General features: G+C 34.6%; 4 protein-coding genes across 4 annotated transcripts; 1 reads left to right on the top strand and 3 right to left on the bottom strand.

Annotated features, from left to right (window-relative positions):
* Window positions 1-3,515: 3,515 nt before the first annotated feature.
* LOC132180892 (uncharacterized) lies at window positions 3,516-6,681 on the top strand (the record flags this gene model as incomplete). The annotated part of the gene is given in 6 exon segments (XM_059593876.1): window positions 3,516-3,822; window positions 4,247-4,369; window positions 4,646-4,834; window positions 4,950-5,031; window positions 5,936-6,000; window positions 6,102-6,681. Coding segments are annotated over 6 exon segments (1,053 nt in total). The 3' UTR covers window positions 6,405-6,681.
* Window positions 6,682-7,766: 1,085 nt separating this feature from the next.
* Window positions 7,767-9,515, bottom strand: LOC132183005 (protein trichome birefringence-like 19). Its single transcript, XM_059596389.1, has 2 exons — window positions 9,030-9,515; window positions 7,767-8,633 (listed from the first exon to the last, which is right to left on the bottom strand). Exons 1-2 carry the CDS (start codon window positions 9,513-9,515, stop codon window positions 7,824-7,826), a joined length of 1,296 nt encoding a protein of 431 aa, XP_059452372.1. The 3' UTR covers window positions 7,767-7,823.
* Window positions 9,516-13,917: 4,402 nt separating this feature from the next.
* Window positions 13,918-15,617, bottom strand: LOC132183054 (protein trichome birefringence-like 19). The gene is made up of 2 exons (XM_059596449.1): window positions 15,127-15,617; window positions 13,918-14,843 (listed from the first exon to the last, which is right to left on the bottom strand). Exons 1-2 carry the CDS (start codon window positions 15,601-15,603, stop codon window positions 14,052-14,054), a joined length of 1,269 nt encoding a protein of 422 aa, XP_059452432.1. The 5' UTR covers window positions 15,604-15,617; the 3' UTR covers window positions 13,918-14,051.
* A 1,772-nt stretch (window positions 15,618-17,389) lies between these two features.
* Window positions 17,390-21,954, bottom strand: LOC132183029 (protein trichome birefringence-like 19). The gene is made up of 2 exons (XM_059596420.1): window positions 21,439-21,954; window positions 17,390-18,235 (listed from the first exon to the last, which is right to left on the bottom strand). The coding sequence occupies exons 1-2, from the start codon at window positions 21,952-21,954 to the stop codon at window positions 17,423-17,425; spliced, it is 1,329 nt and encodes a 442-aa protein (XP_059452403.1). The 3' UTR covers window positions 17,390-17,422.
* Window positions 21,955-22,222: the final 268 nt, after the last annotated feature.

Here is a 22,222-nt window from a genome sequence, read left to right as displayed (position 1 = left end):
CGGCGGCGATGAAGGACGTGATTCACTATTTCCCATTTAGAATATGAATTTGCGGGATAGAGTGGACAATTTCGCTTATGGAGGTGGATTGGGTGTTGGTTTGGATTTTTTTTTTTTTTTTTTGGGTGTTTGGATTTTGTGGATGGAAAAGAGATGACTAGTTGTGAAGGTATTATTGACAAAAATCCTGGAGCACAAGTGGGAGGGTGTTGGGGTGGGGCTTGCCTTGGCTTACAGATTTTTGTGGAAGGAATGGGGGAATGGTGGATAATATATGAGAATGAGAAGAAGCTTGAATTGGAAGTGAAGTTGAGAAACATCCAAAAGTTTAGAAGGTTATGGGAATAAAGTTGGCTTGATGCTGTAAAAAAAATTAAGAATAGGACAATGAATGTGTGAAGGAAGGTAAAACTATGGGAATGGATTTGGCTTACAACACCTATGGGAATATGCGATAATTTTAAGTTATGTAAATGAATGTGGGAAGGAAGGCATATCAAAGTGGTGATTCCCCATGCCTGAGAGGTAAGGAAGTGAATGTATATTTATGTTTAGCGTAATGCTACATAGAATTCCCTCATTTCACTCACATTAGTATTTTGGTTTTTTCTGATTTGTATTAATCGATAAAAAATTAAAATTTTTATCTACTATAATGGCATAGTCATACAAACATTTAGAAAGATGGAATTGGTATCACACACATTGTTATTTGATTATGAGTAGAAGTAACTATTGGTCCCGGTTATTTTACGATGACATTGTGGGTTAATTAACATTAATAAACCTCGTTACACTACTTGAACTATGTCATAACTCGTAAGGCATGGTTTTGATGCCTGTTACTCTAATGTGTTTCCTGTGACCGGTGATTAATGCAATCTAAAATGACTTTGTTGGGAAAGCGATGGAACCAATGTTAAGTGACATAAGGGTGAAGGAAAAACTATTTGATAACACAATCCCGATTATATACACTGTCGACAGATTTTGGTGCTACATGATGATAGTGACTTAATCGTGAACACATAACGTAAATTATGAATAGGTCAAGTATTGTTATGAGTATTTGAACTTAAAAGGAATTATAAATAATTGATCAAATGTGTTCAAATAAGACCATGGCATAACAAGACACTTTGGGGATGTTGCTATGTTGGTCTTTTTGGTAAAAAATTGGTATAATGCTCTCGTCCTTTGCTGCATATGTGCTCGGTAATCTGACTGTTTATTTGCCAGAACTCAAAATCATAAACATACAAAAACATCCGGCTTGAACGATTAGAAAATAACTAAAACATTTGTACTACCAACATATATACTTTGAAACCATACTTTTTCGGCTATATAACCATTTAAGACAACATTTTAACTATGCCCACTATAAAAGCCTAATTTTAACACTCGTAAGTATCCAAATGAGTCTTGCAAATATTCTGAAGATCAAAATAACATATTATCACATAAACAAATTCGAAAAATCCCACAAAAAAATTATAAGAAAAAAAAATCATAATCCATTATAAAACCTTGAACGCAAATGTCGTTAATCAATTAAACACGTAAACAATAAATCAATAACATAAACTAAAAAATCGTCATACATAGTACCAAAAAAAAAAAAAAAAAAAACTCTCATTATTATTTTCTTGAATTCAAAAGAAAAAATAATCAATTTGAATAAAATAATAATATATAAATTAGAACAGGAAATTAGGACAAAAAAGGAAATGGAAGAAGTAACCACCGAAAATTGAAAATATTAGTATGTGTGTATATATATATATAAGCCCCCCAAACTATCAGTCATTTGTAATATAGCCCCTCAATGTTTTAAAGGTACTAAAGTAGCCCCTCAAACTACCAAAATGTATCAAAAATGCCACTTATTTTTTATATTCCTATAATACCCCTATTCTTTTAACAAATAAAATAATTGTAAAAAAAAAAAAAAACATCAAACCGGCCAGATGAGGGTGGCCCAAGGAGCCAAAATTTTTAATTTTTTTTTTGAAAAAAAAATAATTTTTTAATTTTTTTAATTTTAAAAAAAAATCAAAAAATTAATTGTAGGGCATGTGGCGCAATGTGATTGGTGTTGACGTTGTATTCCGTTAAGTTTTGGAAGGAAATTTAACAGAGGTACCATTTTCATCTTTATGAAAACCGCAGGTACCTCCTATGATAGAAATGAAAACCTAGGGGGATAAAAAATAAAGACTTCAAACCATAGGAGGGTTTTTAGTATTTAACCCCTTAAGAGCATTTCCAATGGAAGAGCTAAATGTTACTTTTATCTAAAATGACTCTTCAAATGTTTAAAAAGCCCCTACATTAAATTAGCCAAAAGAAAATGTAAAATATATATTTGATTAGAAGAGCTAAAAAAAAAGCTAAATATGTAACAGCACTTTTCAAGGGAGCCATTTTATTTTTCATTATTTCTCTTACATGTTTTCTCTTTTTCCCAAATATTTTCCTACTTTTTCTCTCACTTGTTCTCTTTTTTTCAAAACTTTTCTCATTTTTCCTCTCACATGTTCTCTTTTTTCCAAAACTTATCTTACTTTTAATAATATTTTAATAGAATAGATAGAAATATAACTAATCGGATGTAGAGACATTTAAAAATAGCTTAGCTAAACTAGATAAAAGTGAGTTTTGAGAAGCTATTTTACATAAAAATATGGCTCATCCATTAGGAATGCTCAATAATGTATTAAAAATTCGGTTTTGACTTTAAAAAAAAGGGGGGTTATGCCACGTGTCGCAATTCTAGACTACTTCTAAAAACTGATTCAGCTTTATATATATATATATATATATATATATATATATGATTAGATGAATCTCTTATTTCACTGGTTGGCTCATGTTTAAGAGGATAAGTATTAGAATATCATGTGTTTTCTAGCATACTGAATTTATTTTCGATTTAACCATTACAACTGCTCTAATAACCGATTGAGAATATATAAAATTCTATTCCGGATTGCAACGCATTAAGATTTAATTCTATGTGGATGTAACTTTTTTTTTGCGTTATGCATTGCTTCATTTTAAAAAAAAATAAGATTTCTTTCATCCATTTCAATGAATAATTTGTTTTATTTTATATTTATTAAAAAAAGGTTTTTGTTTCATTTTTAATGTTCGGAATTATATATATGGGTTTTATTTGTATTGAAATATAATAGGCCTTATCTTTTAATTCATTTGAAATTTTAATAGGATTTGTTTTTTATTTGTGTGATTTACTCGAATTTTCATGCAATTTTGAAATTTAGTAACCACTTTGGATGAGTTTTGATCCAGAGGCTGATCAAATTGGAAGCCCAATCTGTATGGAACCCAAGACTTGGGTTTTAGGAGGCCAAGAAGAGAAGTGACACACATTTTTGTGAATTCACTTGTTTGGATCCCAGGCCAAGCTAACCTGGAACCGCTCCGAACCGGCCTCTCTCCGAACTCCATCACAGCCATTCTCAGAGTCACAGAGAGAGAGAGAGAGAGAGAGAGAGAGAGAGAGAGATGGCTGGTTTGCTAGCATGGGCAGCGGACGTAGTGGGAGCGGGTGGGGCACAAAGTAACGAAGAAGACGACCCCAATTCGATCCCAATAGTATTCTCCGCAGAGCAGCAAAAGTACGTACAAGAACTGGACCAGAAAGCGTCTTCTCTGAGCCGTGCGATCCAGGATCTACGGCTGAGATTGCCTCCCCCTGACATCTCCCAACGCCTCCCTCACCTCCACGCCCACTCCCTCGCTTCCAACGCCGCTCTCGCCCTCCAACTCAACTCTCACTCGGCCACACGCGAGCAGGTTTGCTTCCAAGTTATTGGGATTTTCTAATCTGGGTCTTTGAGCTTGGTTTTCATTTTTGTGTCAAAAGGCTACTTTGGTGCATTTTTGTTCGAATTCTTGGATTTTATCATGTGGGTCTTTGGATTTTGTTTGTATTTCAAGAGTTTGATTATGTGGGTTTTTGAATTTTGATTGTAATTCTTGTGGACGAGTTACGAATGTATGTGCACTGTTTATCTTTAGTTGAAGCAATGGATTTTTGGTCTCTGTGTACTTGAAATGAAGACAAATTTTGTTGTCCACAATAGATGACAAGATTATGGGTTCTGACATGTAGTAACTACTTTGGATGAGTTTTGATCCCGAGGCTGATCAAATTGGATGTCAATTGATGATGTTTTCATTTTCCAAATTAATAGTCGGTACCATTTATGATACGCAGGCCCAACTGAGAGAGGTGACGCTGCAGGAAGAAAATGCTGCGTATGAAAAGGCTATATCAAATTGTGAGAATAAAATACAGGAGAAAATGCAGGAGGCAGTCCTCCTTCAGAGGAAGTTACAGGTGAGTTATAAGATTCTAAACTTATTTCTAATGTTGCTCTTGTTCATATTTGTATTACTGTCTTACGAACACATCCCATTGTGCTTATAATTATGTTTTAGGAGTTTCTCATGCAAGTGATTATAAATCAGCATTTTATTATCAAAAGAAATCTGTTGCGGTGAATTTATTATCCAATGTATGCTTTCAGGCTGATATTTTAGGTTACTATTTACTCTGATGATTTTCCCGAAGTTAAATGTATCAATTAAAGTTTATCTACATTGATGCTTGCAGGAAATGGATGAGACTGCAAAGAATCTTGAAGCAGAGCTGGAAAGTACAGAAGCTGCTTTGGTTGCCAGCCAATCTGGCCGATTCAATGATTCAGTTGTTCAATCCAAGTTGGTAGTGGAAGGTGGACCAAATACAGAAGAGTCAAACTCTGCTCTACTGGAGAAGTTAGAAAACAAGAAAAACGAATTGGTCCATTTCATCCTTATTATTGATCTTAATTTCTTTTTAGTTTTTCTTTTCTAATTTTTGATTGTAAAAATTCAATTTTTGTTATTTTCACTTATATATTGTTCAATCCTCTCAGAGTTCAACAGAGGGGGTAGTTCAAGATTTGGAGAAAAGATGGGCTCAAGTTCAGGATAAGGCGTTGAAGCAGCCTACCCCAGGTATCTTACATTGCCAATTTATTTTAGTATTGTGTTCATCTTTCGATAATGCTCCTAGACTTCTAATTTATGATAGATTAGCCATGAGGTATGGTTCTGACTTGGATTGTATTATGATCCTTCTGCAATATCTCCTTGTTTATTGTGTCATGAATTTCTTGGGTTGATTGTAGAAAATGTTATCTTGAGAATTGAAGCTAGATCCTTCATTGGATGTGAAGCTGTGTCAAATGAACAAAAACAATAGTAAGGGTAATTGGAAGATGTAATAAATCTGAAGACACTAACTAGTTTCTTGTTAGTAATTTGTGTGCATTATTTTAATTATTTATCTTTTTATTTTTATCTTAGTTATTCTGTTGGTTAAAGTTGAAAAGTGGGCTTTCTATGTTTTCTCATCTGCAAACTCTGTCTGGTTGAAGTCAGTTCATGGACCTTAACACAAGTACATTGGCTTAAAATGATTAGGCACGTTTGGAAAATCTAGGTTGTAAATTGTGAACATGTGCAGCTTGGGAGATCCAATTACAGAAAGGAAGTCAGTGATGTAAATTCTGAGTATTTGAGGTATGGTTGTAAACTTTTAGATGTAAGAATTCAAAGGGAAGCAGATTTATGATTAATGGGCAGGGGCTTTTGAGCTCGAGAATTTTGGACATGCAGTAATTTCCTGCATGCAGCAACCTACTAGGGGCATACCTAGTAACAATGGTTTTTTTTTTTTTTTTATTTGCCTTTACACTGTTTTATAGTGCTGTAAAAACTATGCAAGTAGATTTTTTGCTTAGTTTTCATGGGATTTAATAGTTGGAAATTCATGTATAAGTCCTATCAAGAGTATAACACACTTCCAAGGTAGTAGCTTAAAGATGTATTTTGACTTTAAGCAATATCTATTGTGCAGCTCAGAGAGAGAAGATATTAGATAAACAGCTTCACAGCCTAATTGAGCAACTGGAAGCAAAACAGGTTGGGTTTATGTTTCTTATATATACTTTACAGTTACTTACTTGACGCTGTATCTATTACTAAGGAGAGAGTTCATTCAATATTTTCTGTTTTGCTTATAGGCACAAGCTGAAAGCCTGTTTAGTGACATTCATATAAAAGAAATGGAGCTAGAAAGATTGAATGGATTGTGGAGGAGGGTTGAAAGTAGTAACCTAGAAGTGAATGCTGCCAGGAATCGGTTTGGAAGAAGCACATCTGAGAGGGGATCTGCTTCTTCAGATTATATTGTTGATTTTCATCTCAAACCCCATTACCATGGTGGCCGATCTGAAAATCAGCAGAAATTTATGCTACTCAGGTCGACTTTTGTGCTCTACATTTTTGCTTTACACATATTGGTCTTCATCAAGATTTCATTATGAAGAGTACCCTTTATCCCAAGAATGCTGAAGCTTCATCAATATTTGTTTGAATGGCAAGCTCAAGTATTTACCAAGTTACATCTCCACACTTTAATAAGAAAATTTCGTATGTATATTTAATGTATTTTATATCCCATTTTCTGTAGATTCATATGCTTATGCCAACTTGAGATTTAAATGTTTCATCATTTAATACAATACTATTATGAAGGATGAAGCATATTCCCACAGATTGAATACGAAAGGACTGAATGGGAGATACAGCTTTGATGTATTAGTTCAAGAGTTAAACGATACTACTGAACTTTTGGATAAAATTACCTTCACCACCCACCTTTTTTTTTTTTTTTTTTTTCCTATAGCCACAAATGGGACACATATTTCACTAATAAAAATAATAATAAAATATTATTTTAAATTAATAAAAAAATAAAAAAGAAGGGAGTGGCAGTCACCATAGCCCATTTTGGGTTGGCCCAATGACCTGCCAGGGGGTGGCCGAACCACCCCCATGGCCTATGGGGATGGTTGACCCTCCACGGCATTTGGAGCCACCCCTTCTTTTTTCTTTTTTTTTTATTAATTTGTTTTTTTAATTTTTTTAATGTAAAATAATATTTTATTATTATTTTTATTAGTGGGATATGTGTCTCATTTGTGGATATATGTCATCTCCAGTCCATAATGGACTGGAGAGGATCCTGTTCCATGATCATCGGGGTTCTCACCCGCTATGAAATGTTTGGTTTGAACTATAGATACTGTCTCGAAAGGCGAGTCCTCACCACAACGCCACCAAAGTGCAAGCCAATAAAGCCTTTTCTTAGTAGCATCTGGTTCACGCAACTAATACCGCAAGCGGATTCGAACACACGACCACTAAGAAGAACATTGTTCTTGCTCTAAAAGTCCATCGATGATTCAAAGTTCAGGTTTTATGTTGACCAATACTTTTTGACTTGTTTAGAATGTGTTTGAAGCAAATACGAGGAGAAATCTTTGCCATCTAAAATGGGTTTGGTAAAGAAGCTGTTGACAATTTCGAATGATTCTTTCAAGTTTCAGACATAAAGTTCGAATGATTCTTCCAAGTTTCAGACATAAAGTTCTGAGTTCCTGATTGTCGTGGAAAGAGAAAACAATTATCCCAACAGCCATCAATGACACTAGTTATAAGCCATCAATGACACTAGTAATAAGGAATAAGAGTCAAGCTAATTGAGATTAAGTTGAGCAGAAAGATAATCTGTCGCATCAGATAGATTCTAAAATTATGTCCAAAAACACTATCATTTCTTTGAAAGAAGACATGTTTACAAAAATGATTTTGCAAGTACATGTGAAACTTTATTGAGTGTAGGTTATAGAACATGCTATTATAATGGAAAGAATTAATAAATAGTGTATATATCTGTAGTCCTAAGCAATTCTCTCTAGTTTCCTTCCGAATGTTGTCTGAGCTTCCCCCATCAACATATAAAGCAAAAATTCATTCCATGTGTCAATAGGACCTGGCAAGCACCAGTGGACACAATCGGCTAGAGTCACATTCCTGTGTGGCGAGTGCCCATAATGGTTTGGATGCCCATCCGGCCGCAGCAGCATTGCTTCAGTTGTATCCAACAAACTGAATTGCAAACCCCTCTTCCTCCCTTCCTTTGCTGCTGCTCTTTGCTCCTCCACCTGAGTGAAATACATCTCCCAAACATATTGATCAACCTTCAATTCTTCTTTGGTAAACGGCCTGGTCCTCACACAATTTCCTCCTTTATTCCAGTCCCCATTCTCAAAGTGTGAAGGCGAAAATGTCCTCAAAAGTGTCACCCCCTTGTAATCTTTGAGGCTTACAAGGCTTTTGAAGGCAGTTCGAAAGGCCTTCCTGTATCCGTAGTAGTGTGTGAGGGCAGTGACGTTCTCTTGTTGGCACTTGTAACAGCCGACAAGTTGACCATTTTCGTAGAACATTAGTGGTCGGAAGAACCATTGTCCGGCTGAGATGATTACATAGTCGAATCTTGTAATTTCTGCTGCCCATGCCTCATCAGCCTTGTCTAAATAGAGGTTCATAATGCTGTTGTAGGAGTGCCCGTTGGGGTCTGCGTCACTGGCTTTTACCAAAAACGGAGACCACAGTGTTGCTATTGTAAAATTGTAGTCTGCATAAAACCAGTGTTTGAAATTTATGTTGTCTGATGTATACTTTTCAGTGATATCCTCAGGATAAACCACCTGAAAGATGCAGAATATGTACGGCCTTAGAATTGGAATATATTAGTCTTTATGCTGTCGAGAATTATCATCTAAGACTTAGAGTACTGCAAGCTTTCTTCAAGCTGAAAGAAATTGTTAAAAAAGTTTCAAAATTAGTATGTATATATATTTATTTTGTGGTTTGTTTTAAAGAGAAAAGAAGAGAGTCGCACATGAAAAAAGAACATGTTAATCTGGCATTTATAAAGCCCAACTAACACCAAGCTATTGCTTTAAGGTAATGCTTGGGTGCATGTATGCACTTGTTGATTTTTGAACGATCATGATCATACGATCTGGTGGTTTGATTTGAAAAGGATTTACACGACCATTAGTAAGAGCATTTACTTTGGTAGAGAAAGATTGAGCACTTACACTAGCCAAGAGGCACAACAGTGACTGCATTTGGTTTCGTCCCACAGAGTCTCCAACAAAGGCAATGGACTTCCCTCTGACGAGCTCCAAGAACTGAAGTGCATCAAAGAGAGGAAGCTCACATTCATCTGGTTTCCACCTCCATTTCTGGAACTCCATATCAGGTCTCCCAAACTTCATGCAGTTTTGCTGATCAATGATCAAGTTGCAAGTTTCATTTGTGTAATAAGGCCCCCTGGGGAATGGAACCCATTTCCCAGCAAAGATATCACATGATTTCTTCTCAAATCCTCTGCTTCCCAAACCATAATATTGGTCGTTATCGATCTTAGGAGAAGGCAATATTGGTGGATGTGTGTTTCTGTTTATGAACAGAGGGATTATGGTGAGGAGGATCAATGCAATGGCTACTTGGAAAACATGTTTGGGGATGTCGGTTGACGTGGTTTTTCCATTAGGAAGCTCAACGGGGCCATGAAACTTCATATATGCTGGATAAGTGTCGACGATCGATGAGAAAGATACTTTGTATTGAAATTATATATATACATATATATATAATGATCATGTCGGTGATGATGTGCATATATATATGGACTAGGTTGAATAAATCCTTTTGTAATTAATCATACGGTATACCAACCAAATGAGCACCATCATTACTTGTTTTTATTTTTTTTTTTCGGTAAGCAATAAGCATCAATGCATCATGATTCGTAGAATCGTAATCAATACTAACTTGTAAAGAAAAAAGAGAAGGAGAAGTTTCTTTTCTATTCAATTTTGCTGTCATGTTTTATTATTTTAAGGAGAAAAACAAAAAAAAAAAAAACAAAAAACAACCAGGCTGCATCCCAAATTTATTCTTGTTTTCTTGTTTGAGAAGGTATAAGACCAAATCATTCCTGTTGAACATAAAAGTAGGATGTAAGTTACATAAAAGTAGTTTTCGTGGCAGACATGCTTTCAAAAAAAGTGAATTATATACGCCATTAGTGACCGTTACATGCATTAACTGATCATTCCCACGATATATATACAAAATGAGTTCATCAATTGACTAACTTGTACAAATTTTGATTATAACTCACTCCTTAAAAACCGGTTTGCAAGGAAATAGTGTTTAATTGAGCCGCAGCTGATTCAATCCCACACTCAATGAGCAACGTTTGATCTCATATTCAACATGGTGACTGGTTTTAATATATACCAAGTAATATAAACTTTAGGTATAATTCATAATTTAAAACTAGCTTGTAAAGAGAAGATACCCAATAACTTATATACACGTGCAAAACACTTAGGATCGTAAGAATGATTAACACGAGCCTACATCATAGAGCATAGGGATTCAAACTCAAACGATTTAATTCAATAAGACCATCCACCCTAAGTTGAGTTGGGGCCTATAAAAGATTTTAGTCAGAAAAGAGAGGATAGGGTTATGTCTTATCATTTTTCTTTTTTGGGATATCGTGTATGATTTTGAATGAATAAAAGTTCGGTTAAGAGGTCAATTTAATTTGCTAATTAATTGCTGAAGTTGGTGGTTGGAATCTTCAAGTTTATCCTATTTATTAATTATTACTTGAGTTTATACATTAAAGAAATAGATAATGGATGTACCTGTCAATATATATATATAGATATTTGCAAAGCAAAGGCAAAACACAATTCTAATATCTTTTGTAATTATGACTGCAGTGATCATAAGAACACGACCTCGTATATATCTTCAGCTTTTTTCCAGCATGCAATGACTAGGTTCCCCTGGCGTAGCTTGGGAGCAAAGTCATAGATGATTACAGAGTGCAATGGTCTTAAATTAGGCTTATTAATTAAAATCACATTTCACATTTCTTTTTGTTAGACATAGTGTGCTGTTGGTCGGTCCATTTCTTCACATTTTGTCGCATATAATTATCTGGAACCTATTATATATATATAACGGAACTTTCATTCTTTTTATTTTTATTTATTTATTATACAGCACTGAGCATCTGTCAGACTGTCAGTACTGGGGTGCATGGGAATCAACAATGGGTTCATTTCATCATTTCCTTCGTTCGATCTATATGTCCTCATCAAGACCCGAGTGATTCTTGAAGTTTCAATCTGTATACCTTGTCCGTATTTTCAAATCATACTTTGCCAACTCAAAAGAATCCGATATGCATAAGAAAAAAAAAAGCACAGTATCGTGTATTCGTGAGGCAAGGAAATAATGCAAAACAAGTATTAGGCCCCTTTTTATTTATTTAGCAAAAACAAGGGAGAGCAATTGTGGCTATTTTACCTAAGCGTGACTATAGTAGTACCTACTCGCTATGAGCTGTACATGAGAGGCCTAGACAGTGAGAACCGCAGGCGTTCATTCAAATTCGATTGAGTCATAGTCTGACCCAGTCCCACCAGGGCATCAATAAGAATATAAAATGATTAATACTAATTAGGCATATATGAAGATTCTTTATTACGGAGATTTGAACCCACGTCCAACTGCATGTCTTGACCACTTGAAATTTTTTTAAAGCCATTGAACCACCACCCTTAATGAACTTTAAATGAAATAGTGCATTTAGGATTCGAGCCCTAGAATACAGTGTAAAGTAGTAGATAGTTGAGGTTTCGAGCTAGGTGTCAATTTTAAAATTCTAATTTTCTCTTTCTAGGCTTTCTTGCAATTATGGAGAATACCCCTGTTATACAATCCAAGCTGTCTGCTAGAGGGGGGAAAAAAAACATTTCCATTAGATAAAGAATTCTTGACAACTATATATCCCAATGGATTTTTCCCTTGTTGGAGCTAAAATAGATAATAATAATAATAATAATAATAATAATAATAATAGCTACCGAAATCTAATTTTCAAAAATTTGTGGGGTACATTCCGATCGACAAGAAATTGGAAAAAATGAGCGCAAGACAATTAAACATCAATTATGATTATGATTACGATTAGATTAATAATACCCAAGATAGTGACAACAGAGCCAACTTACAAATGGTCCATTGCATTATTTGCATATAATAATCCTTCAATTATTTTCACCAGCATCAGTTGGTGGTACGGCATTTCCAGAAACTTTTTTTCTTTAAAAAAAAGAAAAAACCGAAGTCCCGCCCTTTGAACAAGTCTGAATTTTGTTTTGAATCCTAGTTAACTGATGGCTGATTTGATTTATTAGCAATCTTTAGTTGTACTTAATTGAGTACTTTAATTGATAAATAGGTTGGTAATTTGGCTCTTAGCTTGAGATCTGGAACCTTCCAATTGAGGAGATAATTGGAGATGATTCTTCAATTGTTCATCTAGACCATTCATTTTGATCCAACGCACTATAAAATGTCATGTGTCTCACTATAAATTAAATAATAAAATATTATTTAATTTGTTAAAAGAAAATAAAAATAAAAATAATTAAAAATTAAAAAATTTTATAAAATAATATGGGGGTGGCTTCGATTGCTGGTGGCCGAAGCCACCCCCATGGCCCCAAGGGGTGGCCACCCCTTGGGGGTGGTTCAACTACCTCCTAGGCCAAACCTAAAAAAATATTTTTTGGATAAGCCCTAGGGGGTAGCTGAACCACTCCCTGTAGCCATGGGAGTGGCTTTGGCCACCCCAAAATGAACGGTCCAGTTGGACAATTGAAGAATCTCTAATTAATTCTTTAATGAAAGGGGATCTAGATTCCTTAGTTTGGCGGTCTTGGAGTTGCTGATATATTCTTTTAGTCGGACTAGTCAATAGATTCTAGCCATGCATGATATCATAGACTTTCTCATTAATTGGAAGGCAATCAGAAGTACATACGATCAATACCTCGAAGGAACAACAAAATATATACGCTACAAGAAAAATGGTCTTTAACAAAGTCGTCGCTAATAATAATTAGTGACAACTTTTGTGGTCACTAAAGTGGTTGCAAATACTCCATCGGAAAAGACTCAATAGTGATGACTTTCATAGTGTTAGTTGGAAGTGGTTGCTAAAAATACCTCATTAGACAACTTGTCATTGCTAATAATAATCAAAGTCATCGCTAATGATAAATAATGTATTAAAGAAAAGATGCCAGATGCTTGTTTAGTCAATTACATTTTTTACTTTTTTGGTATCAATTATCTAAATCAGTTATTAATCTGCATAAAAATAACAAATTAATATATATATATATATATATATATATATATATATATGTTCAAAATATTTATAAACTTTTATTTTCACAATATTCGCATCAGATTTCAATAGAAGGATACCAGAAACAAAAGAGAAAAGCCAAATACGAGGCATGCAAAGTTATTGAAAGCATTTACAGTAGCTGGTAACCATTAACTGTGGTTCAAAGAAAGCATCAAGTCAAAGTTATTGTGTAAATGCTAGACTTTTGGAAGTTCAAGGTGTCCTTGTTTTGGAAGCAATACAACATTTGCTTCTTACGAAATGTGTAGCAGAGAGAGAATAGAGCTTCACAGTACTCTTGACCCAACATTTGATTCTTTCTGTAATGCTAGACTTTTGGAAGTTCAAGGTGTCCTTGTTTTGGAAGCAATACAACATTTGGTTCTCACGAAATGTGTAGCACAGGGAATAGAGCTTCAAACTCTTGGCCCAACATTTGATTCTTTCTGTCTCTCATTTGTATGCACATGGCTCTTACGCGCAATTCAATTAATAATACAAACACAAATCTCCCCCAAAATCCAAAGCAGTCAAAAAAATTTATTTCCTTCTTCACAAAATTAAGAACAAATCTTGAGTGGACACAAGAAAGATAAAGGGTAACATCTATCGTTTACAATAGGCCAGGGCCAATACAAATAGCTCATTGCATTTATAATAATCTTTCAATTATTTCCACCAGCCAGTAGGTGTTATAACATTATTTACAGAAACAGTCAAACTTCCCAAGCCCCCTTTTTAACAATCTGAATTTTGCTTTGAATATTTCTAGTTGACTGATGCCCGATTTGATTAGTTAGTAATCTTTAGTTGCACTTAATTCATCCAAAATTTATCCAAAGTTTCTATCCAAAGAATCTTCATTTTCCATCTTTAACATCTGAAGCAAGAGCTCATTCCAAGTGTCAACAGGGCCAGGCAAGCACCAATGGACACAATCAGCAATAGTCACATTTTCATGTGCCCCATGCCCAAAATGGTTTGGGTGTCCATCTGGCCTCAACACCATAGACTCAGTGGTATCAAGCACTCTAAATTTCAAACCCCTCTTCCTCCCTTTCCTCTCTGCTGCCCTCAGCTCCTCCACTTGAGTCATGTACAGCTCCAAATCAGCCCCATCCAATTTCATTTCTGAATTCTCCACAGGCCTTGTTTTTGCACAACTCCCTCCTCTATCCCATTCCCCATTCTCAAAATGTGCCGGCGACAATGTCCTTAAAATAGTCACACCCTTAAATTTTTTTAGCCTTAATAGGGTTCTGAAGGCAGTTCTAAAGGCCTTTCTGTAACCATAGAACATGGTTAGGTTTTTGACGTTGTTCTTGAGGCATGCATGGCACCCAACAATCCGACCATTTTCGTAAAACATTTGTGGTCCGAAGAACCATCGTCCAGCTGAGATGATCACGTAGTTGAATGCCTCAATCTGAGCCGCCCAGTCATGGTTGGACTCGTCTAAATAAAGGTTCATGAGGCGGTTGTAGGTTGGTCCGTTGGGTTCTGTGTCTATGGCATTCACCAAGTGCGGTGACCAGAAGGAGGCCAGTGTGAAGTTGTAGCCGACGTAAAGCCACCGTTTGAACCTTGGATCTTTTGTGTAAGAAACATCTATAGGATAGTCCACCTGATCATTATAATGCAAAGAGTTTGAGAAAAATACTCTTACATTTCGAGATTTTAAATTTTAATTATTTAATTAATATTCTAATATTTTTCCTTTACATGAAATATTTAGTGAAATAGAAGGTGAATTGATCGATCGGACAATATTCGAACTCAAGACGTTTGTTCTGATAACATATTAAATAATCACTTATTGCTTATAAAAAACAAATTGTTAGATTTTAATCATGCTTAGGGGCAAAGGCAAAAAAGAAAAATGTTGTAGTAATTATATAAAAACTTACGCTAGCCAAGAGGCACAAGAGTGACTGCATTTGGTTTCTTCCCAAAGAGTCCCCAACAAAGGCCATTGACTTCCCCTTGAGAAGCTCTAAAAACTGCACAGCATCAAAGAGAGGAAGCTCACATTCATCTGGTTTCCACCTCCATTTCAAGAACTCGGTATCCGGCCGACCAAACTTCATGCAATTTTGTTGATCGAAGATCTCACGACAAGTAGCATTAGTGTAATAAGGAGCAATATTGTGTTGTTGAAGCCATTTTCCTCGAAATATATTGCAATATTTCTTTCCATGTTTTATGCTCATGGCATTAATGCCTTTTGCAGCCAGCCATGGAGGTGATGAATTGTTTATCAGGTAGAAAGGGATCAATAGGAGGAAAATCATCACGGTGAGGGCTAGTAAGAGAGCTTTAATGGTGGTGGTGGTGGTGTATGGTAGGTTCTTCCCGAGGGGAAGCTCGATAAAATGAGGCACCATTGGAGAAGAATATGAAGAAGAAATTAAACTTAGGATTTTGGATTTTGTCAGAATTCAAGAGCAACAACTATATACTAGCGTGCTTGGAGTCCATACTATATAAACTGATCATGATTGTCCGTCTCAGTGGGTATAGCTTTCACTATAATATCATTCAGGCTTAAGCGTGAAGAAGGAGCCAAGTTATTATATGCCTTCAACTATTTCAATGAAGTTTCAACATAAATAGCCAAAAAGAAAAGAAAAGAAAAGAAGCTAAGTAGAAAATGATGAGAAATACTCAAGAGGGGGCAAAAGGAATTTATAACACGCTCAAGAAATCTTGGTCCCCATTCTACAGTAAATTAAAATTATTGCGACTATTATTGAGGTTGCTATCTCATGATAGTTTTAGGATAACGTGACATTAATGGCTACAATTGTCCGTAGACGTGGCTTTAGTCCGAAGAAACTGGTGAATATTGTTAAAACTAATTAATGATTAAGTAATTAAATTTACTTCTTTCTATTAGCTTAAACTTTTGAAATAACTGATAATTTAATATAGTATCAGAGCCAAAAAGTCCTAAGATCGAACTTTGACTTCGTCAATTCACCCCTCATTTAAATTAAATATTCCACATGATGGGAGTGTTAAAACTAATTAATGATTAAGTAACTAAATTTACCTCTTCATATTAACTTAAATTTTTGGAATAACTGATAATTTAATAAATATTATATTATAATATATATACCAAAATCGAATCGATTATACCTCTCCAAGAACCGGCTTGTGGGTTTTTCTTTATCCATTGCTTTTTGGTATAATAGTGTATTAATCCAAAAAAACAAAAAAAGTAATAATAATAATATTTGAGCTCAAGTGACATAGCGGAAGCCATAGGAAAAAAAAAAAAAGAAGATCATATATATCGATGTCTTTAATTCTACACTTGGCAAGCTAATTAAAAATTAGCTTTGAAAACGTTTGGGTGTATAGTTTTTTATTTTATTTTATTTTTTTATTATTATTCTTTTCTATTGCATTTCAAATTGCGAATACCAAAAAAAAAAAAAAAAGTTTTTGAAATTATATTTGGATGGTTTATAAAACAAAAAATAAAATAGAGATAAAATCTTTTAATTTTATCAATTTTCAAAATTCATTATTTAACTGAGTTGATTTGTTGTCCAAGTTGAAAATTGTTAACATTGTTATGCAGCCGATGATCTCCTAGAGCTAGCTCTGTCTCGAGTAGAGGGTTATGTGCCCCTCTTGGTAAATCGACAACCGCTAGAGCGATCGTTGAGCACTCGAACGGTGGTCGAGCGGATATCAAGCGGTAGTCTTCTTCAAATGCTCTTTGAGGGGAGTGCATATAACTAATAAGGGGCCAAATTCAATTCATGACCCTTCATATTTAGGAAAAATAATAATAATAATTAATGATTTAAGGCCACGTGTGCTGATTATTTTAAAAAATAATTCTATAAGGTCTACTTGTGTCCTAAGAATGATGTGGTTAATAAAATCACCCTTAGGCTTGTGATTGATCATTATTGAATTTTGGTCAAAGAGTGATTTTAATAACCACATCATTCTTAGTAAGACACAAGTAGGCCTTCTAAAATTACTCCTCATGTAGCTAGCGGCCACAAATCTTTACACGATGGTCGTTTATTTAATAAAATTCTCCTCCATTTTCACTCACCCATATACATATACTAAACAAATTTGAGAGATCCCAAAACACAACTCTAAATGATCAACAACTAGAAATCAAAGAAACATGCATAGATATAATTAATTAAGTAGAAGAATAAAAATTTGATCTATCTATCTGACTCGCAATTTTCTGTCCCTTAAATATTGAAGCTTCTCCTCATGGGACCTCACACCCTCCCTCTTCAACATCTCCAGCAGGAAGTCATTCCAAATGTCTATAGGCCCCGGCAAGCACCAATGCACACAATCATTGTACAATGTCACATTTTCATGTGGCCAATGCCCATATCTACTAGGGTGACCATCTGGCCTCAACAACATTGTCTGTGTTGTATCAAGCAATCTATATCTCAAACCCTTCTTTTTCCCTTCTTTTTGTGCCTTGTTAAATTCCGCCACTTGTGCCATGTATAACTCTAAGTTTTGACCCTCCAATCTCATCTCATTGTTCCTAAACGGCCTCGTTCTGACACAATTCCCACCTTGGTCCCACAGCCCGCCTTCAAAATGTGACGGGGCAAAAGTCCTAAGATATGTTATGCCCTTGTAGTTCTCTAGCCCATTAATAGCTTTGAAGGCGGTTCGAAAGGCTTTTCTGTATCCGTATTGCATTGTCAAATCGATGACATTTTCTTGTTTACAGTAATGGCAGCCAACTATTTTGCCGTCTTCGTAGAAAATCATCGGCCGGAAGAACCAGTGGCCGGCGGAGATGATCAAGAAGTCAAATTCATCTACTTGGGTTGTCCATTTCTCATCAAACTCGTCAAGGTAGACATTGTGGGTTGAACCAACAACGTCAGATTCATTGCTTTTCACCAAATGTGGGGTCCAAAAAGCGGCCAGGGTGAAGTTGTAGCTTGTGTATTTCCAACGTATGAACCTTTCATCCGGTGAGTGTGAAACACCTATAGGATATTCTACCTGAACATATATATACAAGAAATTAAGGAAAATGATTAATTCATTAAAAAATCATAATTTGCATGATCCAGGAAGTCCAAAAGCATTAAAGCTTCACGCACTTGGTGAATATGTTGTCATGTTATTTTATAAGTTTTAAGGAAAACCTTACAAAGAACTCCTAAATTGCCATGCGTTTTGAGAAAACCCTCTAAATTTTAAACTCTCAATTTTATCTCTCGAACTTTCAATTTGATGCAATTTACTCCTTCGTCAATTTTTGCCGTTAATTAAACCCTAACGGAAACCCTTAAAAAGACCAAATTACCGTATGATTTTTTTAAAAAAAATGAAAAAAGTGAAAATTTAAAAAATTTTTAAAAAAAGGTCAACCAAAGGTGACCAACGGTGGTCACAAGTTGGTCACCTTGTGATTTTTTTTTATTTTTTTATTATTAACTTCTTGTTTTTTTTCAATTTGAATTTTTCTTTTTTTTAAAAAAAAAAAAAAAAAGTCAGGGGCATAATGGTCATTTTATCACTTTTAACTTTTAAAAACTAACGGAGGTACATTGCATCAAATTGAGAGTTATTGAAATTTAGGGAGGTCTTTTCAAAACGCCAAGTAGTTCAAAGGTCTAAAGTGAAATTTCTCCTAGATCTTTAATATAAAAGGGAAACTTCACTAAGGACCCTCAAACTTCCACCCGTTTTGAAATACCCTCCCTGAACTTCAAAATCTCTCAATTTAGTCCCCTGAACTTTCAATTGCTTTCAATTTGGACCTCTCCGTCAGATTTTAAAAGTCACATGACGTTTATACCCCTAACTTTTGTATAAAATTCCAACTTCTAAAACGTTTTTTTATTTAAAACAAAAATCAGGGATATTTTGGTCTTTTTTTTGAATTTTTAACGGTTAAAATTAACGGAAGGGTCCAAATTGAGAGCAATTGAAAGTTCAGATGACTAAATTGAGAGATTTTGAAGTTCAGGAGGGGTATTTCAAAACGGGTGGAAGTTTGGGGGTCCTTAATGAAGTTTCCCCTAATATAAAAAAACAAAATATTAACCATGAAATAGAGGAAAAAAAAACAAGAGAGGAGAGAGATATGTAATGTATTGGATGTGTGGGTGGGTGCATGTGACATACTTGAAGGGTCCAGCACATGCTAAATTGTTATAAGGTAGTGGTGTTGATCATGTGACAAATCTAGTTGCTACAAAATAGAGTAATAATATTTTTGAACATCCCAGATCCGGATATATATATATATAGGACGATTGTTCAGATAAGTGTTACAAATTAATTAACAAAAGAGATCAGAGTGAGCCACCAGGAGAATATAAGTCGAGGAACAAAACAAAGAAAATCGGTTGGAATGTCACAAGACAATGTCATGAGCATAAGCTAAACTCAGCTGGCAATATATTAATTTTCTATTTTGATTCAGAGAGAGAGAGAGAGAGACCTTTCAACAATTGTATTTTGGTGGGTTAGACCATTTCAATAATTGATTAATAATTTAATATATATAATATATCCTTAATTGCTAGCTACACGCTAGCTAGATGTGATAATCATGTCATTATCATATCTTTTAAACCATTTATTATGACTATTATTGGGTTTCTAATAAACTCCTTCTAATTTTCTTTCATTAAAAAAAAAAAAAATTCTCATGTTCAATGATAGACACATTTCGATTATTTGGGTCTAGCTTTTAGTTTCTGTTTATATATGGTAATTGGAAGGGTAGAGAAACATCCAATCTATTTGGGCATGGGCATTTCCACACAATGAATTATCACCTAATTAATTAAGCTTTTCTTACTGCCACTCAAAACTAAGATCCATGCCTGCCTATATATATATATATATATATATATATATATATATATATTATCAAATTCTATAACTTTCCCGGATCAACAATATTATTGGCTAACTTTTACTGGTTTTCCAAAAAAAATTCTGAAATAAATGTTCAAAAAGCATAAGAATGAAGTAATTAGATGGTACCCAGTACTACTTTTGGAAAGTAACCATTGGATTTCTTAATTTTTCTTTGGTATAATATTGTTATTCTACCGTACGTTCTTAGGAGTGAGGGTCAAGTTTAATAATAATACGTTCGATGATAAGATTCTAATCAGCCACATGGAGCTAGCTGATAATGTCACATGCATATATTCACCCTTTTCACATGGTGTGTAATAGAGAGAGATCTAGAGAGAGATCGAGGAGCTTATGCATGTACAATTGCTATATAATTAATTAGATGACATAGCAATAAAAATTAATTATTGAATTTTTATTTTTTTAAAAATATTGATTTAAATGCTGATTTTAACTGCACGTACAACATCCAATATTATATAATATTTATATATGAAAAATACTAAATAGCATTTTTAAAAAAATTACATGTTTCATTGCGAATGCAAGTTGTTTGATGTGAAGTTCAAGATATTTCTCGTTGGCACCAATGCGGTCGCAAAGATTCCATGCGATGCTACTCCATTATAATTGCCATGCCATAACATTTATGTGCTGTCATTTTACCTAATCCTTGAAAAACACAATGGCTTAGGTGAACTAACCTCTAACCTAATCAGAACTCAGTGGACACTTAAAATAAAACTAGTTGATCAGTAGGATAAAATAAATAACAAACGTCAAATCTTAAACTTTTCGGACCATATATATATATATATATATATATATATATATATAGCACTTAATTACCCGAAAAGCTAAGCTAAGGCAAACATGCATAGCGAACATTTGCTCAAAATAGATTGTAGTACTTAATTTCCATCTCACTTTCATATAATTGGGCTGATATGGCAATACTCATAAATCATTATATCAAAATTAAAATGCTAATGAGTACTGCCACATCAACCTAATTGTATAGAAATTGAATGAAAGTTAAGTATTTAGAATTACTCATGAAATAAAGCATACTTAAAAACATGAAGTAATGCAACTTTCACACTTATTTATATATCACATTCATTTTATAACGACTGACGCAACGTGTTTTTAGTGATTTTTTATTTATTTTTTGAAGTTGCTGTTATGAAAAGCCATTTAAAACACGTCACATCAGCCGGTGCACGTAAAATAAATGTGAAGGGTAGTATTACTAAAAAAAAAAAATATGCATAATCATCATAAATATCAATGATTAATATGTTAATGCTAGACCGGGGGCTTACCCTTGAGAGGAGGCAGATCAAGGATTGCATTTGGTTTCTTCCAACAGAGTCTCCAACAAAGGCCAATGACTTCCCTCTGACGAGTTCTAGAAATATTGCTGGGTTGAAAATAGGCAGATCACAGTCAGAAGGCTTCCACCTCCACTTCATGAAATCAGAATCGGGTCTCCCGTATTTCATGCAATTTTGATGCTCATGGATTGCCCAACACGTAGTGTTTTTGTAGTATGGAGCATGCGGATTCGGAATCCACTCTCCAGAAAATATGTCACAGAACTTGTCACCCGACGGTGTGCTCACTATCTCATCATCACCAATAATATCCTTAGAATGATTATCATATGATGAAGAAGAGGGTGTTTCTGAAGAATCATTGCTAGGGTACCTTATAAGCAAAGGGTAATAGGGCACCACTGTGAGAAAAACTAGGGTAAATATTACAAGTAGAACTATCTTTGGGGACTTCTGCAGTGGCTGGTTTTTCCCCAAGGGAAGCTCAATGGATTGGAGCTTCATTTTTTGAGTTAGAGAGAGAGAGAGACAGAGAGAGACAGAGAGGGGAGGCTAAATATATGCAGGTTTTGGTTTACGTAACGCTGCCCTAAGACATTTTCTAATGAGATTTCCAAGACACTTGATATATATATACATATACACATAGAAAATGACCGTAGGTAAATCATGAAACTTTTGTTTGGGGGGGGTGTTCAAAAAAAAAAACCTCATGCTGAAGCATCTTGGACAACCCAGTTGAATTTTTTAAGAAGCTTAAAAAATGAGATTT

The sequence above is a fragment of the Corylus avellana genome, chromosome ca5, assembly GCF_901000735.1.
Source record: "Corylus avellana chromosome ca5, CavTom2PMs-1.0".
NCBI classification, from domain to species: domain Eukaryota; kingdom Viridiplantae; phylum Streptophyta; class Magnoliopsida; order Fagales; family Betulaceae; genus Corylus; species Corylus avellana.
Note: the sequence above shows the minus strand (reverse complement) of the source record. Positions and strands in the feature narration are given on the sequence as shown.

What these genes read in the sequence shown, in the direction of transcription:
- LOC132183005 (XM_059596389.1), bottom strand. Translation starts at nt 9,515, where the DNA reads ATGAAGTTTCATGGCCCCGTTGAGCTTCCTAATGGAAAAACCACGTCA. An exon ending in TGTTGTGCCTCTTGGCTAGT is followed by an intron (nt 8,634 to 9,029) that starts GTAAGTGCTCAA and finishes TGCATCTTTCAG; the next exon opens with GTGGTTTATCCTGAGGATAT.
- LOC132183054 (XM_059596449.1), bottom strand. Translation starts at nt 15,603, where the DNA reads ATGGTGCCTCATTTTATCGAGCTTCCCCTCGGGAAGAACCTACCATAC. An exon ending in TCTTGTGCCTCTTGGCTAGC is followed by an intron (nt 14,844 to 15,126) that starts GTAAGTTTTTAT and finishes TATAATGATCAG; the next exon opens with GTGGACTATCCTATAGATGT.
- LOC132183029 (XM_059596420.1), bottom strand. Translation starts at nt 21,954, where the DNA reads ATGAAGCTCCAATCCATTGAGCTTCCCTTGGGGAAAAACCAGCCACTG. An exon ending in TGATCTGCCTCCTCTCAAGG is followed by an intron (nt 18,236 to 21,438) that starts GTAAGCCCCCGG and finishes ATATATGTTCAG; the next exon opens with GTAGAATATCCTATAGGTGT.